General features: G+C 38.8%; 1 protein-coding gene across 1 annotated transcript in view; it reads right to left on the minus strand.

Moving 5' to 3' along the window:
- Positions 1-1,700: 1,700 nt before the first annotated feature.
- Positions 1,701-17,351, minus strand: part of LOC116701031 (pappalysin-2) — a 105,115-nt gene continuing 89,464 nt past the window's right edge. The window contains exons 25-28 of the mRNA XM_032534568.1: positions 16,659-16,780; positions 14,105-14,176; positions 7,217-7,315; positions 1,701-3,171 (exon numbers count right to left, since the gene is read on the minus strand). Of these exons, the coding sequence (XP_032390459.1) occupies positions 3,055-3,171; positions 7,217-7,315; positions 14,105-14,176; positions 16,659-16,780 (410 nt within the window). The 3' untranslated portion in view covers positions 1,701-3,054. The remainder of the gene's footprint in view (positions 3,172-7,216; positions 7,316-14,104; positions 14,177-16,658; positions 16,781-17,351) is intronic.

Below are 17,351 nucleotides of genomic sequence, written 5' to 3' on the forward strand. Positions count from 1 at the left end.
GTGATGTATGTTCAAAAACAAAACTAATAGTTTTGTTTCACTGCCTTTGTTCATTTTTCTTTATATATGTTGATTCTTATCAAATTTTAACAACATTAATTACCAATTCAAATCTTAACTTTACCGTCAATCATCTGATATCGCAACAACAAATATATGTCTTTTCTGAGAACAATATTTATCCAAATTTTTTTTCTATTAAAACACTACGGAGACATCAGAGCCAGCAGTAAATTACCAAAAAGCCTAATATAAGAGCAGCTCACCGGGATAACAATGGACGACGATCGGCCATTGCTTTTGGCAGCTGGTCTTACCCGGAAACTCAAATCAGAGCAATAGAAATTAGTTAGATAAACCAACCACATATTCAAAATCTAAATGGTCCCTTTCTCGCCTGAAAAATTCCTAACACTTAAAGTGACAGAAAAATATGACAGCCCTGACCCTGTCTGATGATTGGGCCCAAAAAAATGAACCTGCATAGTTTCTGCATAGGGGCGGCTGTGGCTCAGTGGTAGAGAGGTTGCCTGCTAGTCGGAAGGTTGGTGGTTCGGTCCCTGGCCCTGCAGTCCCATGTCGAAGTGTCCTTGGGCAAGACACTGAACCCCGAGTTGCCCCCGGTGCTGCGCATCGGAGTGTGAATGTGTGAGTGTTTATCTGATGAGCAGGTGGCACCTTGTACGGCAGCCTCGGCTACAGTGTATGAATGTGTGTGAATGGTGAATGTATCCTGTATGATGTAAAAGCGCTTTGAGTAGTCGTTAAGACTAGAAAAGGGCTATATAAATACAGCACATTTACATTTCTGTCCAAGCCAAAACCACAGCAGCAGTTTTGGGCCCAAACCTAATAAGAACCTGAATTTCCAATATAAAAATTAAAAAAAAATCTTATCGGTGTGCTTTTTTTATCCTTGTATGTAAGTTGATAATTGGTTTAGATATCCAGAAGATGGCGATCACACACAGGCATTATTAATGACATTAAACAGACTATAAAGTCTGCATTTTAAAACAATAATACACCGGGAAATGTGCGCGTACCCAACCTAAATCAGGCCCGGGGGAATTTGGCAAAAATTACAGTCCCCGGGTTAAATTGGGTTGGCCAGAGAATCAAAGCTCTAGCGCGGAATGCATACGGGGATACTTGACTACTTGAAATCCAAACAAGTCAGCAAGAACATACACTTGGCAAGATGTATTGAGTTGTAACAGTTTTCGGGCTGAGTGATGACATTTCCACCAAACAAGAACGGCGTAGGATGCAGCTTGAGAGAGGTCTCTGAATGACTGTCATGTTGTTGTAGCAGTAGGGACTGAAGTTACAGGTCGTTGTTGCTACTCCGGTCAGTTTGGGAAGAGCATTCAGACTATGAGTGGCACGTGTGACGCAATACTGAATTAATTCCTTCATATTATTATTATCTAATGGTATTTCAGCAATACTGGCAAACTTTTTCTGTTTTCTGTAATTTTGGTGAACTGACCCTTTAAATTTGTTTAGGAGAATTTCCCCGTATTTATGTGTATTCACTTGTGAGTCAAAACAATATACTGTATGTGAAGCTAAAGTATTAGAGTGAGGCCAATAATCCACCTGTGCGCGTGTGTGTACTGTTGAGTCAGCCACATTTTATCATATATAACATGTTATTTGTTCATGTGCAGAAACCCACAAAAGACATTACATGGGTTGATATAAAGTTGCTATTTATTTCATATAGAGTATAAAGTACTGTCAAATATCACAAAGAACATGATCACACTTTTATAGATACAATATGGGGTACTTCAGGATTTCTGGCTAAAGGATATCAGAACCTGACATACGAACATGCAAGCAGGAGAAGTTTGAAGTCTGTATTGAGCAAAAAATATACCTAGGCTTCCCAAAAATCTTAGTTATCTTCATTTTTTGTTTATCTTTTTTGTTTATCTACTGCTATGGTGACTGCAACAATTTATTAGTTTTTCAGTTTTATGTGCACCTTTGTTTTAGTGGAAATCCATGTTTTAGAACGATAATTCTGACATTAATATTTGACATTTGCCTGACTTTCCCATTTAGCTTAGGATGTAGTGTTTATATTCAAAATGTGTGACATAATTTGTATGACATGTTTTTTTTGGTGTAAATACAATTGAACACAATCACAGAAAATACACGTTTGGGAAAACCTGTGCACATGCCGTATGGTACAGATAAATGTTTGTATTACTGTATTTTTGATATAAATAGTTATGACTTGTGTGACTATAATATGTTAGATATGTTAGGTGATCCAAATATATTATTCTATACATGTTAGTCTTTACAGATATGTATTCTTTTACATTCCTAAAGAACCTGGTGATGAAGACTGTAACTATTTTTTTGTATTTGGGAGGATTTGTTTTTGACAGCAGAGATTAGTTTTTTTTTTGAAGAAATGTTTCCATGACTGTGATTTTCTTTTACCCACTTGATTTAGATTTGACTCGTCCTCATTTGGTTTTGAATAAGCCATCGGACAAGTTAAAAAACTTTTTTGGGCTTTAGTATGATTCAAAGTTCTTATTTTTTTTATCCCAAGCTAATTAAGTCCAGAAAAGTACTTTAATCTATTTACAATACTGATTTGATCCAATTAGGATGACTTCATTTGTACAGGAGGGGATAGACTGTGTTGTAACCCTATTTGAACTAGACCTGTGTTACGGTCTTGTTTTCAACATAAAATATGATGTTCTGCTCTTACACAGATCCAGCAGTGAAGATGACCTTTGACTTGTTAACAGGAAAAAGAAAACAAATAATCACGTGTGGATGTGTGGCTGGATTTGTGTAGGAAGGAATCACATTTTAAAACCAACATGAGTCATATGTGATGCTTTTTAACCGAAAGATCAATTATGATAAAATGGCCCCTTTTTATGTATGGAGTCTGACTTCAATTGTGTTTTTTACATTACAAATGTTACAAATTTAGTATTTTGTTTGTTTGTTGTGGTATATTGTCTGTGGTTTGACTATGTTTAACACAAGTTCAGCCACTTTAATCGCTCCATCTTATTGCATTCCTCCTCCGTCTCCTCCCAAGTGTTTGGCTTTGCTCTTATTTTCCTCGGCGTCCGGATCACGGCAAGTGCACTCATCCTCGTTGCAGTCCGCCCCAAACTGAATGACCTGTTGGTAAAAAAGCACAGCATTCAATGCTCGGCTTCCCGGAACCACTATAGATCTTTCAATCTGTGGCTGGATTCAAACAGAAACACAAGATGTGACTTTTCAGCCATGTCTGGTGCAGATGTCATTTTTAATGGATGACTAAACCAAGAAAACACACATTCCATTTGGTTGGTTTCCCTGTTTAAAACTGCCTGGGATGGTCTTTGATGAAATCTGATAAAACAATGTGCATATATATGACCTATTCTAGTGCAGTAGAAGGTGGAACAAATGCCTAGAAAAGGACAAAAAGCAGCAGGGTAAAAGGAAATATTACATCAGCACTTTCAGTAAAAGCAGAGTTAGTGAAAAACGCACTGGTTGAAGAGGCTTCCCAATAGGGTTGTTACATTTCCACTGTAGCAAAGAGCACGACTTTGAATGGCGAAAACTGACAATAAAAACTACATTTGGTTGAACTTACCAAGCAGCTAGTGAACTCACCTTCTACATTGTGTTTGTGCTGAAAGGTGAGTATCACTTAGTAACCTGAGTGTGGTCTTAGTAGACTTGTTGTATTTCCTCACAGTTTCAAAGAGAACTCCAACGACCCCCCAGAGGCCGATAAAGCGCATGATGTCAAATGGTTCAACGTGGCCTTTGAATGGCGAGAAACCTTGAGGGCCTTTGGGAGGGAAAGGAGGGAGGAACGCACCGCCGTGGAGGTGAACGGATGAACACATGTTAAGAATCAACAACAAGAGGCTGCCAGCTCTTGTCTAGGAAGCGAGCCATCACCACAGGTTGCAAAATAAACTCTGGTGCCCCGTGAAGCAGTCTGTTGCAAGAAATGTAAACATTCGCTCCTGGAGAGGAGTGAGAGGAAGATTGAGAGAAAAAAGGGAGAGGGGGAAAGCAGAGTGGGAGGCAGAGAAAGAAAATAAGGATGCCTGCAAGCAGGGTGAGAAGGAGAGTGGGAGGTAGCAACTTGTCGGCCTTCACTGTAGATTGCGCTCCGTTTTGGAGGGGTTGATGGCAGGGTAATAGTTCCACTAAGAGGTCTCAACAAGCTGCAGAAGGCCCGAGCCGTACTTAAAATGCCAGCAGTCCCATTTAAGATGAATTGGCACTGCCAATAAATGTTTCCTTGATAGCATTATCTTGATTCATTGATGCATCCGCAGAACACTCCAAGCAATACTCCACCTTTGACGCCTTCTAACAACCTTTGGAAGGAAAGAAAGGGCTCATTTTTGCCTCATCTACAGAAACAAAAGCCAAGTCTTTTGGCTGTTTCTGAGTGTTTGGATTTGTTGCCTCCCTACAGAATTCATGTGACAAGAAAAGATATAAAATTGATGAAAGCAACTTTCAATTATGCAATTGATTCCAAACTTAAAAGCTTAAAAAAACAAAACACGTCCTCTTTGTCTTCCTTCTGTTCGTCTTTTGCTGTATTTACTAATCTAGCCCTTTGCTGGAACACAGACTCCAGTTAACAAATCAAACGAAGATTGTGTGTTTCCATAGATGAGGTGGCAGCTAAGCTCTTTTCTTTTGGAGTCTTCCCCTTTGGCCGATGACTTAATCCTACCTCAATCATCTCTCCCTTGTCATCGCAGCAACTACCCCTGTAAATAAAACCAATACTGCCTGAGCTCCATAAAAAGGATGCAGCTGGACCGGTTTGACTTATCCAAACACAAATAGATATGAATATTGATTTAAGTAATTGATGTAGTTCACATGCAGGTTACTTATCTTGCCAGGTACTGGAACAAGTGCCACAATGTTACTTGCAGACTAAAGTAAAAAATCCAACTCACCTCATCGTCATATGTGTGTGTTAATTGAAACCGTAGAAATTGGCACAAAATATTAAAAAAGGTTCTTGTTTGACAGCAGAAAAAATATGTGATGTGAGTCACGCTGTGTTAAAAACCTGTAATTTCCTACACCTGCACAGGTCGAGCCACATAGAAACAGAGAGTTCTGTAAACAAACCCACCATCCACCACTCTTCATTACCACACTCTGCTCAATCGCTCTGCTGGAGCCGTGGTGGCAGTCAGGATGCTGACTCTCAAGGCGGTTTAGTTGACTTCCTCAGAACTGAGCTGCTGTTTTACAGTGGCCGACTAAACTGCAAACCGTCAGACACCTCGCTGGCCCCCCCCCCTTATAAAAGAGCAGTTAGTGGCAGTCTGGCAGCTTATTTATTATGATGGCAGCTTCTCGCTGAACTCCTTCTCAATTTAGGAAGGAGCTGCCAGTGAGTCATGGCGTGCTGCGGACATGAAGTAGACAGCCAAGGCTAGGCCAACTGTAGGCCATTGGAATTAATAGGCAGGGCCCCCTGATTGAGTGTCATGAATATATGGCTGTACAGTAGCCAAATAGGGTATAGTGAAGGGGGATGGGGCTTCTTCCCAAATGTCCACATGGGAAAGAAGTTCTCATGAAAGCACAAAAAAACAGGAAAAAAGATGTGTTTATGTAGAAGCATTTGAGGTAATGAGTGGCCTGGTTTCCACCACTGGCCTGACCTGGCCTTGCTCATTATTATTCATAACATTCCTCTTAGCCACCCAATATATACAGCAATCATTTAGAGCAATTCATGTAATGTGATGCATTTTTCTTTATAGTGAGCATGAACAAGCTATCACCAGGAAGTGTGTGTTAGGATGGATAAACACATTTTTTGTCAAACTGATTAGGCATGCATTAAATGTTTTTTTTTTATTTGAAAATGCAAATAGATTAAAGATCTGCATTACACTGAAGAGCTGTAATACAAATCTCCTTTTAAACTGATCGATCGGAAGTTGGATGGGATAAGGTAGTTTATCCATAGTCAGTGTATTTAGATGGCGGCCAGCACGCCCCTCATTCTGAAGCTAAGGACGGGGCTGCAGCTAAATGTATTTCAGCCACCTAAAATAAGGCGCGTCTAAAAAAAAAAAAAAAGTGAGTATCAATTGAAGTGTACGCTATGTATTTAGGATATTTTCACTGCTTTACCTTCTACTAAATAACCTCGATCAGTTAGTTTATTTGTTTTTGGGTGACTTTGGTGATTTAAAGGGTTAAGCGTCAACATTAACAAACAAAAGACATAAGCTTACCCCCATTAAAAGTTAAACAGGGCTGTCTGACAGCAAGACAGAGTGGTGAAAATATTTTTAAGATATCACACACTTGAATTGATCCTGATTCTTTTAGGTGGTCCTTTTTTTATGTGGTTAACATACATTTAGATGCTGACCCCGTTCACAGCAGTACATTGTTTAGCTTCAGTGTCAGTACTCCTGCCTGCAAACTGGGAGCATACAAACCATCTACTGTTGGTAATACACTGACTATGGATAAGTCATACAACCCCACTTTAAAAAAAACGAACTCTTTCTTCAAGATTCTTTAAATTAAGTGCTTTTGGGGACCACAACAACAATACTATACTGGGGTTAGCTAAAACTGTCATACTGTAGTTATGTGTGTTCTGACTAGTTCTTGCTGCAGTGGAGCAATGGCTTAATATGAGAAGTGAGAAAGTATATAGCAGCATGGGGTGGTGAAAACCTGCTTATTTACCATTTGAGTGGAAAAGCTGGAGGGCACAAGTCTCCTCTGTTGTTTCAAGTACAGATGAGGGAGACTAAATAGGCGCAGTCGTTAACAGGAGAGAGGGGAAAGTAGCAAGGATTTGTGTTTGTTTGCTTAGTAGAAGTCTCCTGCGTAGTAGCACAGTGCTCATGCCAAAAGAGATGGATTTCTACTACTGTAAACAGGAAGAATCTGGCTTTAAATCCAGCTTCAGCTTCTAAGCTCCATCTTGATTGCAAGATGCAAGCTTGGAGCAAGCAACAACACTTTTGCTACCTTTTAAACAAAGTGGACACAAATTGGAAGTTATATTGTATCTATTGAAAGAATACCCCAAAATGTATTTTTATTACTTAAAAAAAAATGGATGGTACAAAACTAATAAAAAGCTATATTTATCTTTCTATGTAAATATGGCTGACAGGAGGTGTGGCACTAGAAATATCGGATTTTGTACCTTCCTGGTGGAGAGTGTAGACGGGCAGCAGTCTCCTCCATCATACTGGCAATAGGCCCTGTTGTTGATGGTGTCACACCAGCCATCCCCTCCAAAAGGCTAGAAACAAGTTACAAACAAGAAACGGAAGTGTTAATGTTCTCCCCCAAATGATGATTTTACATCACACGAGGCGGCGGAGGCCAAGAAGGCAGAATCTTTTCAGAAAAAAAAAGAGTTTCAGTAAGTGGCAAACACTGTCATAGTAATGAATTTGTTTGGATCTAATGTCAGAATAAACGTTTAAAATACACGTCCAATGCAAGTTTTAAATTCAGTTGTGCTAAAGAGTCAGTTGCAAATAGCAAACTTTACATGCACTTTATTTCAGTGGATACAATCACTCAGCCTTTGCTGCACATGTTAAGCCTAAGCACGCGTTGGTAAACAAATTCAGCCTAATGTGAAGCACTGATGCTAATGTTGGGGATAATCTGAGTATTTTGTGATAAGCTAATAAGTGGTTTCAGATGAGTAAGAAGTTATCTACACAAGGTGATGATAGTAAAATAATAGCTTAGCATTATTTGTTTGCATATTTGGTTGAAAGTACAATTTCTGGTAAGGCCTTAAATGGTTAAATGTAGTGATGGCCAAATGAAGCCCCAGGAAGCTTTGTGAACCTTTTTATTTATTTTCTGAGCCAACTTGATGGCACTTTTAGTTAAAAGAAAAAGGCTCAAGGAATGGCATTTCAGTGTGCTTTCAACCCTTTGTTAAACAGAGTGCCACAGTGGGCTAAGGAAATAAAGAAAATGGTTCATGAAGCTCCATTTGGCCATCACTAGTTAAATGCTAATGTCAGTTTTCATTAGCATAATTAGCTGAATAAATCAGCCGTTTATCCTTCACATTAGCTTTGTAAAACATGTGCATGATGTTTGCATATCATGGGGGCCAAGAAGATGTTGTACTACACTACTAAGGCTTCTTGAGGTGTTGGCCTAACTCACAAAAATAATTGCCCAATCTGATAAACGTAGTACTGGCCAAATGACGCCTCATGAAGCTCTGTGAACCTTTTTTTGTTCTGAGCCCACAAAATGGTGCTGTTAGTATGAACCTATAGTGCGTAGTTTCAGTCGCCCCCATGAGGAAATCTAAATAATGACAACAACACTGTTGAATGTAACAGACGTTTGTTAATATGAAAAACGTACACTGGCAGGGCTTTAGTGGGCTCAGAAAACAAAGAAAATTGTTCTTGAAGCTTCATGAAGCTTTGTTTTGTCATCGCTAGATAAACCTGATGATGGATCCAGTCATTCTCCTTGAAAGCTAGAGTAGGTAAAAAGTGAATGTGGCTGCCTATAGTGCTTAACAATTATGACATGTAGCGTGATGTTTGCTATGGTACTGTAAACATTTGGATGGTGGCATATCATTTGTTTAAAGTCTGAAACATCATATTGACTGCACTGATAAATGAACAAAGACCTCCAGCTACTTTTGTCTTTTCGAAGAGATGGAATAAACATTGTTTCTTTTGGCATTCCAAGATAAACAAATGTGACTAACTGACATAAGTATACATTTAATGTAATTAATAGGTTTACTTTAGCTGGATTTTTATATAAACTAGGATAGACAGAGTAGACAGACAGATGTCATTTGAGGACTGTATGCTTCACCTTACGAAGAATACTTATTTATTAAGTCCTCAAATTGCTTGCTTTTTGAAATGCTCTGGCCAGTGTGGGAATCTTTCTTGAGAAACTCTGGAGTGGCATGCAAATTTGTGGAATGTAAGTTACATAGAATATCAAACATGTCATGATGAAAACCTTTTTTAATGTTTTTAGGCACAACCTTCAGGGCTTCCCTGAAGTGCCAACAATATGAAAATAAGTGCTCAGGGCCAAAGATACTTTTGGCTTTCTCCGATGAGCTGATGGAGTCAATTCAAAGACTTAGGGTTTCTACCTAACCTACGCAGGGGGAGAGAGCAGCTGCTGAGAAGATTTCTGCATTTTTTTAGTCTGAACTTCAAAGAACTCCTTACTTGACAAATCCCCTTGCCTTTCCCAACTAAACTGCCTTGGCATTAATAAATCTATTTAATCGTTCTGTTTCTGAGTAAATACTTTACCAGCAATTGCACCAGATGCCTTACCCAAATCACTACTAGTACGTAAATCGTTGTTACCTTCAGTCTTGGGCAGTCATGCATAATACAGACTTGCTTAGACTGTTGTCAGTTTAATTTGTATCTTACATATTTCCATAGCTGAGCTTTAATGTGGTTTTGATCTCCATTTCACATACATGTATTTTCTGGCGAAAATTAGCCGACCCTACACTGTGATTAATTCTGAGGTTAGGGCTCCTGTTGAGGTTAATTATTATTAACACTCCCTTCTTACCTTACTCTGGTAAGCGCAGACTCATTAGAAGTATTAAACCAGCCAAAGTTGGCTCCGCACTGCAGTCCCCCGTGGGTAATTAAAAGGTCAACTAGTTTGTGTATTACCATTAGGCAATAACTCCCTTCAAACGAGTGTAAAAAGGCCATACAAAGCAGGAGCATCCAACGCCACACCTGTCTAACATCAATATTCCATCTTAGCAGGGCTGTTTGTAAGGGACAGTGTAGGGAGTAACGCTTTACAAAAGTACAGCAGTTGCAGTAATGTACTCCTTTTTGCAGTAACGCGGTAATATAACACATTACATTTTTGTAATATTATACTCTATACTATATATATGCGAAATATTCTTCACAGGAAAAAAAGCTGTGAGTATAATTTCCTGTTGCTGTATTCGATGGTTGAGATGAATGCAGAGACAGATACATTTGCGAGATGGATATTATTTTCAGGAGTTATGACGCTGCGTTGAAGCGAGGTGCTGTCCCGTCTCTGTCCCTGTGGTCAGAGCCAGAGACGGAACGGACAACATCTGTGTCCCAACAGGTGACGGACAGCAGTGTGTCCGAGCTGCTGACTGATAGAAACATGTCGGGAATTAATGTTGAGGCTTGCTACACATAGTATCATTGCATTTTATCAGCCGTGGAGAGTAACTACACCTGTAGTGGAACGGCTTCGAATGACGACCGTATCTTTTACTGTGACCATTTACTGTTCAATATGTTGCAGTTTTACAAACTAGAAAGTGAACAACTTAAGCTTGACGAACGTGTTTTGCATCTAGCGTCTCACGTTCATCTCAGTAAGCTAGCAAGAGTACACAACAGAAAACTTCTGTGTAGGTTGCTTCAAAATGAAAAGCACTTCCTGGACTTAAGTACACATAAATACATTATTGAAGTCTGTGCCTGTACTTCAAAATGCCACTCACTGCCAGTTGTGTGCCAAATTTAGCTGCTTTTTACTTCCATATTTAAAAAAGGTCACGTGTTAAAACCCCTTTTCACTGAAGAATCCCTTCTAATGCATGGTTTCCAGCAATGAGCTGATTGCGTGTCCCTGTGCCTTCCTCCCACTGAAGAACATGCAGCTAACACAGTTAGGTACCTTTCCACCTGTAAACCTTAAACCTCCTGAAACACATCAAGCTTAGCAACCCAGTTTTTGGCGGCATTGGCAAACATTCAGGCTATTTTTTTGTGATCCATTTTTTTTTGTTCATTGATTTGTTCATTCATGATGTGATCAAGGGGATTAACACAGTGTCCACCAACCAAATGTAGATTAGATAGATGATGTCCTCTTTGCCTAGATGACATTTAAATGATGCATGAGTCAATGCATTTAATTGCCTTTCTGTTACACACTTTTTTAATAATGCTAAGAACAATCTAAGAAAGCTACTTCTATTAAGACAGCAGGTATTTTGTCAGTGATAAAACTATTTCTAAGGCTATAAAGTAGATGAAACCATTACAGAACAGTCTCAGCCTGGCAATTGTACTGTTCAGGGGCTGCTGATTCGATATGATTCATGAGCTGACTTTTACACTAATTGTAAATGGGTAAAAAAGAGAGGCAGAGTAAGAGAAAGATTGGGAGCAATGGCATCTGGATGAGATCTGGCATGGTGCATATGCAGCACATGTGGTCTGGTATAATTTACAGTGTTGTCATGGAGGAGCAGGTTATAAGCAACTGTTTTGCCTAGCAACATTCACGGGAAGGTGGAAGGGGAAAATGTAGTGCTGGCAGTAGGAAGAATATTTTAATACCGAGAGACATCAACAGTTTATGTGTTCCATCGGTAGTTCCAGCCTTTTCTGAACCCAACGGTTGAATGCCAAATAAAAACTGGTATTATGATTTTAGATGATATACACTGCTAAAATATTACTGAGCAGTGATGGATATTAAATTGTAACTAACTTTCAATTAAGATACAAACTATAGGACATGAAATATGATGAAATTGAACAAGCCCAAAAGTCTAAAGTCATGCTACAGCGGCCTCTAAGTGCAGAACTGTTTCTTATACCCCACAATATGAAGGAGTTGGACAGAACAGCATACGGTTTTACACTTTACACTTTTGTTTTTGCCCCTGTTTAGCATGAGCTGAACTCAAACATCTAAGACTATTTTCTATGTACACAAAAGGCTTATTTATCTCAAATATTGTTCAACAAATTGTCTAAATCTGTGTCATTGAGCACTTCTCCTTTGTAGAGATAATTCATGTGGCATATCAAGATGCTGATTAGACAGCATGATTATTGCACAAGTGTGCCTTAGGCTGGCCACAACAAAAGGCCACTCTAAAATGTGCAGTTTTAATGTATTTTGGGGGGGGGGTCAGTATCTGGTCTTCTGGTTAGGGGTAGGGTTCAACCATCTCTTTCTCTCTCAACCTGACTGCAGTTTGTTGTCGTAACCGACTTGAGTGGGCAAATCCTCACATTCAATGGCGTCTGGCACTTTTTCTGTCACCCCTTTAATTATTGGTAAAGGGGACTTTTTAACCTGACAGTGGTGCATTGTAAATATTTATACTAAACTGCATACCAATATATCTGGATATTTGGGTGATAGACCTGAGTGTTGAATCAACATCATTCTTAAGGTGCATTTATAGTTCGGTGTTGAGGGGTTACGCCGTGGATATGGAGCGTATTTCAGCCATTTTAAATTAGAGGTGTGAAACATGGTCCGGGGGGAGAACAGCTGAGCTGACGAAAAGAGGTGGTCTTGGTCCAAATCAATATAAATATATCTCTATTCTCTGCAGTGCTCGTTCCAAGATTACAATGTGAATTGACGCTCTGAGTCCTTCTTGTTATGTACAGGTTGGATATGATCATTTGGACAAATACATTTTTTAAAGCACACAGAAAAACATTGTTAAACATAATCTTTCATGATTAAAACTGGGGTGAGAGTGACAGATTTAGTTTCCATATTAAGAAGTGCATCAAATTTAGCAGGCTCTTTGTTCAGATTGTTTGTGCTTTGCGCAGTGGGTAAGAAAACATCCAACAAAGAATTATTCATCATTTTAATTTTAAACCCTTTGCCTTTGCTAACAATTTTTGCTTGTCTCATTTAAACATTGTTATACAAATAACCAGTTACATTTTACTACAAGAAATATCCTGATATTCTTTCCAATTTAATTTCTTTGAAAATGTATGCAAATTCAAAATAAATTAGATTGTGTTACCTTGTCAATCAACATGACATTTTATATGGCTCCCTTTGTAAAACAGAAAAATGTTTCAGCACACACAAAGGAAGGCTGTTTTGGAGCTAGGCAGAGTGTTTTAAAGGCCTTGTGTCAGCCCTAAATAATTAATCTTAATCTAACACCATGCAGTGATTAATTTATTTTCCTTTATCAGATAATCCATTAGGCCTGGCAGGCCTAACAACATTTGGCAATGCCAAGATCCCTGTTAGAAGAAAAAAAATGCTTCTTGGACAGATTTGAAAAGGATTCTTGTAAGGTTTTAAGTGTGAGAATATAAAATAAATGTTATCATGAAATGAGAAGCACATTGCATACTGGCTCTGGTATCTAGTGATGACAACAGGAATACAGCATGTTTTACTTCATGTTTAATATTAATGGAAGAGTCTGGCTAGAGCAGTAAATTTAATGTAGTTATGCCCAGAAATAGTGTAATTGTTTTAAGGGTTAAGTAGTACCTATCTTGACATTATTAAATGTTTTTATTAAACTTGATAATAACGGGATAAGAGCCAAACTGAGATCTTCCTGACCTCGAGGCTTTGAAAGCACACCTTAGCATTGTAGACATGCTATGTAAGAACTGAATCGCACTTTCACCTAATGTTTATGAAAAGAGAGGCACCAGTTGGTTGAGCAAGATGTATCAAACTCTGTTACCAAAGCCCCTTTGGTCAATTTCACTTTATGAGTTTTTTTTAACATTAATATGAGTTCCCCCAGCCTGCCTATGGTCTCCCAGTGGCTAGAAATGGCAATAGCCCTGGGTATCCTGCTCTGCCTTTGAAAAAATGAAAGCTCAGATGGGCCAACCTGGAATCTTCCCCTTATGATGTCATAGAGTGGCTCTAGTGGCTGTAATTCTGCACCTTGGCTGAATTTTGGGAAAGAGACTTCAGATATGGTATTAGGGGACCACTAAGGACTATATAAAAGCATCTTGTCATGGGACCAAACACCAAAGGGCTACTGTGTATCATGAAAAGCACCAAATGTATGGTATTTTGTTCTCTTTTTACCACACTTAAAACATGAGATCTCTGACAGGGAAACATCTTAACTCAGGTACTGAAGTAACTACTTTTATAGTCCTTGGACAAAATATTAGTCACAACTAAAATAGACATCCACTCAATTAACAGTTTCAAAGATGTGAGTGATATCTGCATGGAAACCATTTGCACATACTTGCAAGTATTTGATGCACTACGGCTTGGCTGTTTGGACTCCTACCTCACATGACTGGATGCAATGGATATGTTGAGGGTCAGGGTACCACTTCATCATCCCTGTGCAGACTATGCTCTGGAAAACAAAGTTAAAACATAACAGTTGAACAGCGCAGTCACAGGAAATGGATGGAAATGGAAAACCACTGTTTGCCATGGAAAACAATATCACACTCAGTCACAAAAGCATTTTTTTAGAAGTTGTGTAAGCTTGAGGCTCCATAGTAATACTAGCAGAGGTATAACCATTGATTTGAGGAGAACATCCATTATGTAGCCCTTGACGGAGGATAATGCCAACCTACTCTAATTCATTTCATGAAAAATCAATATTTTGCTGCCTTTTTGTTTGTTTGCATAAAAACTCAAAATTCTGTGGTGACATTGGGTGAGGCTATGGTCTTCTGTCAGTTTTTTGACCCTGGGAATTTACAAGATAGTTAGCAGATAGCTTGCCTAACAAATATGGACAGAGAAATTGGACCCTCCCCTGTGATTTCCTGTGCAGCCTGACCCAGCAATGGAGACCTTATTCTGAGATTTGAGATAATATAATGCCTCGAAATCACAAGGCAGTGTCAGAGATATGGCGTAAGTAACCAGACCTCCATCCAACTATTTGACCTTGGCAAGGGTGGATTAACTGGCTGGCTGACCACCCAAAAGAGAGGCGAAACTGGAGCAGTGTTTGAGACACCATAACGTAAAAGCGATTCCTGAGATATGATATTGGGTAACATAATCCACATTTAAAGCAACAACAGTGCTATAACTCTGACCCAAGAGCTGACATTCCACGAGTTTGTTGATGGTGACTGTGTGTGTGTGTGTGTGTGTGTGTGTGTGTGTGTGTGTGTGTATTTCCTAACAGTCTTGACGTCAACTGGAACCTTTACTCTTGCTATCTGCCTGTGATTTCCAGTAATGCAAAAACACTTTAATGATAACGAAGGCAAAACTCACACACACAAGTTGGATTTTGTTGTGTGATAGTGTGTGATTAGCTGGGGCGGCCGGGATTTAAGTCTTGATCCGCTAACCTTGTGTTTGTGGGGCAGCCATTTTACCTCCGGGACATAACCCACCACAACTATACTCACTCCAAAATATATCCATTTAAAAAAGTGTTTTAGTCTCATGAAGACTTAAACTGGAAAGATGTTGTTTAAAAGCTTTTTTAAATGTCATTAATGACAAGATGATTTCAATGTCCACTGCAATGTTCTGTTTTCTGTACAGACAAAGTGGGGGATGACTTCAGTAGACTCAAAAATATGATCTCAGTCCTTAATTAGAAAGAGCTGGAAATTATCTCCCTGCATTTTTGATTTCACATTACATTTGTTAAAGACTCAGAAGAATATTTTTTAGCTCCTTTTGAAATTTTAATATGATAATAATATATTCCTACTGTATCTGGTGTTAATATTAATTCAATTCAATTTTATTTATAGTATCAAGTCATAACAAGAGTTATCTTAAGACACTTTACAGATAGAGTAGGTCTAGACTCCACTCTATAATTTACAAACACCCAACAATTCCAGTAATTTCCCCTTTTAGGGAAAAACCTAGGGTGGGGAGGAAAACTTCCTTTTAGGGAGAAACCTAAGACAGACCCAGGCTCTTAGTAGGCGGTGTCTGACGTTGCCGGTTGGGGTATTTATAGTCAAAACTAAAGATGATGTATAACTAGAAATAGTAGTTATAGTAGTTGTAGTACATGTAGTACAAAGTTTACTAAAAGGCCGAGATGGCGGCAAACGGAAAAACCAACTGCTAAAGTGAGTTGTTCAAAACCTTTTTTAGTAAACTCTGTGTTCACAAACAATGTTCTCAATGCTCGAGTTCATGTGTAGAGCCCCTGGTTACAACTCAAGCAAAGTTTCATGTTGTGTCGAGCCTTCTTAGTGTTTTAAAAATAGTGATTTTGATGCTATCATAGAAGTGCCTCTCACATTCAAAAGGACATTTGACCAAAAACGAAAATACGGTCAATCTTAAAAGTGGTGCTTCCATCCTAATTATGTTTTTAAACAAAAGTTTGACGTGGGTACATTCACAAAAAGACCATAGGTTTTGGCTTGAGTTACGCTTTAAACAACAACAGAGATGTGAGCACTAATGGTGTCTTTTAAGGACACAATTTATTCAAGTTCCCCAACTTTATGGAAGTGCAATATAAAATTGATAGAATTACCCCTTGGTACTAAGAGAAAACAATTGTGGCAGTAGATAAATCTTTTTTTTCAACAGATAAAGCTGGTTTCAAAGCTTTTACAGACAGCATTTAAGATGCTTTTGTAAAAGGCCAAAACTTTATTGGTATAGCAGTAAACAGTCAGTAGACAGACAGTGCACAGTCAAGAAGGTGTGTTGTACAGTATGTGTCTACTCCTGTCCATGTTTCTGTATATGTGGCAACGTTATGTGTGTAACTGTTACAGATAACATCCCCCTTGATAGGTTGCTGTTATTACTTTTTCAATTTGTAAAATGAAGATGGGTTTAGTTTTGCTTAAATTCAGTTACTTGACATCAGTCCTCAGGAGACTCACCTGGATTTTGGTTGGTAGCATCCAGTGCTTTAAAGACTCAACTGTAGTGCCACTGGGCAGTGTCACCGGATCACGCAGATCCATGTCTAGAGCCACAATGCATGTTGGGTAACAAACAGCACCTGCAAGGAAAAGGATTAAAAAAAAAATACATGTTCAAATATAAAAAAAAAAAGACCATGCCGTCTGTCACTCCCCAATGTAAGTCGAGTGCAGATTTGAGTCGTGCATGCTCAGATTCAAACGGTTTACAGTATAACATGTCATACTGAAATTTGTGAAATCCATGGAATAATGAACTTTTCTTATTACAAACAATAACAGAAGATGGGAATCATTTCAAAAGTGTGTTAGCTATCTATGATTGTTTGATTGCTAATGTTAGCTCAAAATGCCATTCAACTGACAACCTTGTTGTGTTTGATTGCTAAGTTATAGCCAGCAGTGAGCAAACTTCGTTAAATAGGCCCATTTTTACAAAAGTCTCTCGTTAGCATCTTGTATGCTACTTGTCGCAAAATGACGCATGCACAACTCACATCTTCACTTGTTGCAAAGTGACGTATGCGTGACTCAAATCTACACTCGACTTACATCGGGGAGTGACACCGTCATCCGTGGTCTAGACTTTTGGCAACCATCACCCTGCAAGGGGCTTCTAGTGTGTGTGTGTGTGTGTGTGTGTGTGTGTGT

The sequence above is a fragment of the Etheostoma spectabile genome, chromosome 13 (genome assembly GCF_008692095.1).
Source record: "Etheostoma spectabile isolate EspeVRDwgs_2016 chromosome 13, UIUC_Espe_1.0, whole genome shotgun sequence".
Classification (NCBI taxonomy): Eukaryota; Metazoa; Chordata; class Actinopteri; order Perciformes; family Percidae; genus Etheostoma; species Etheostoma spectabile.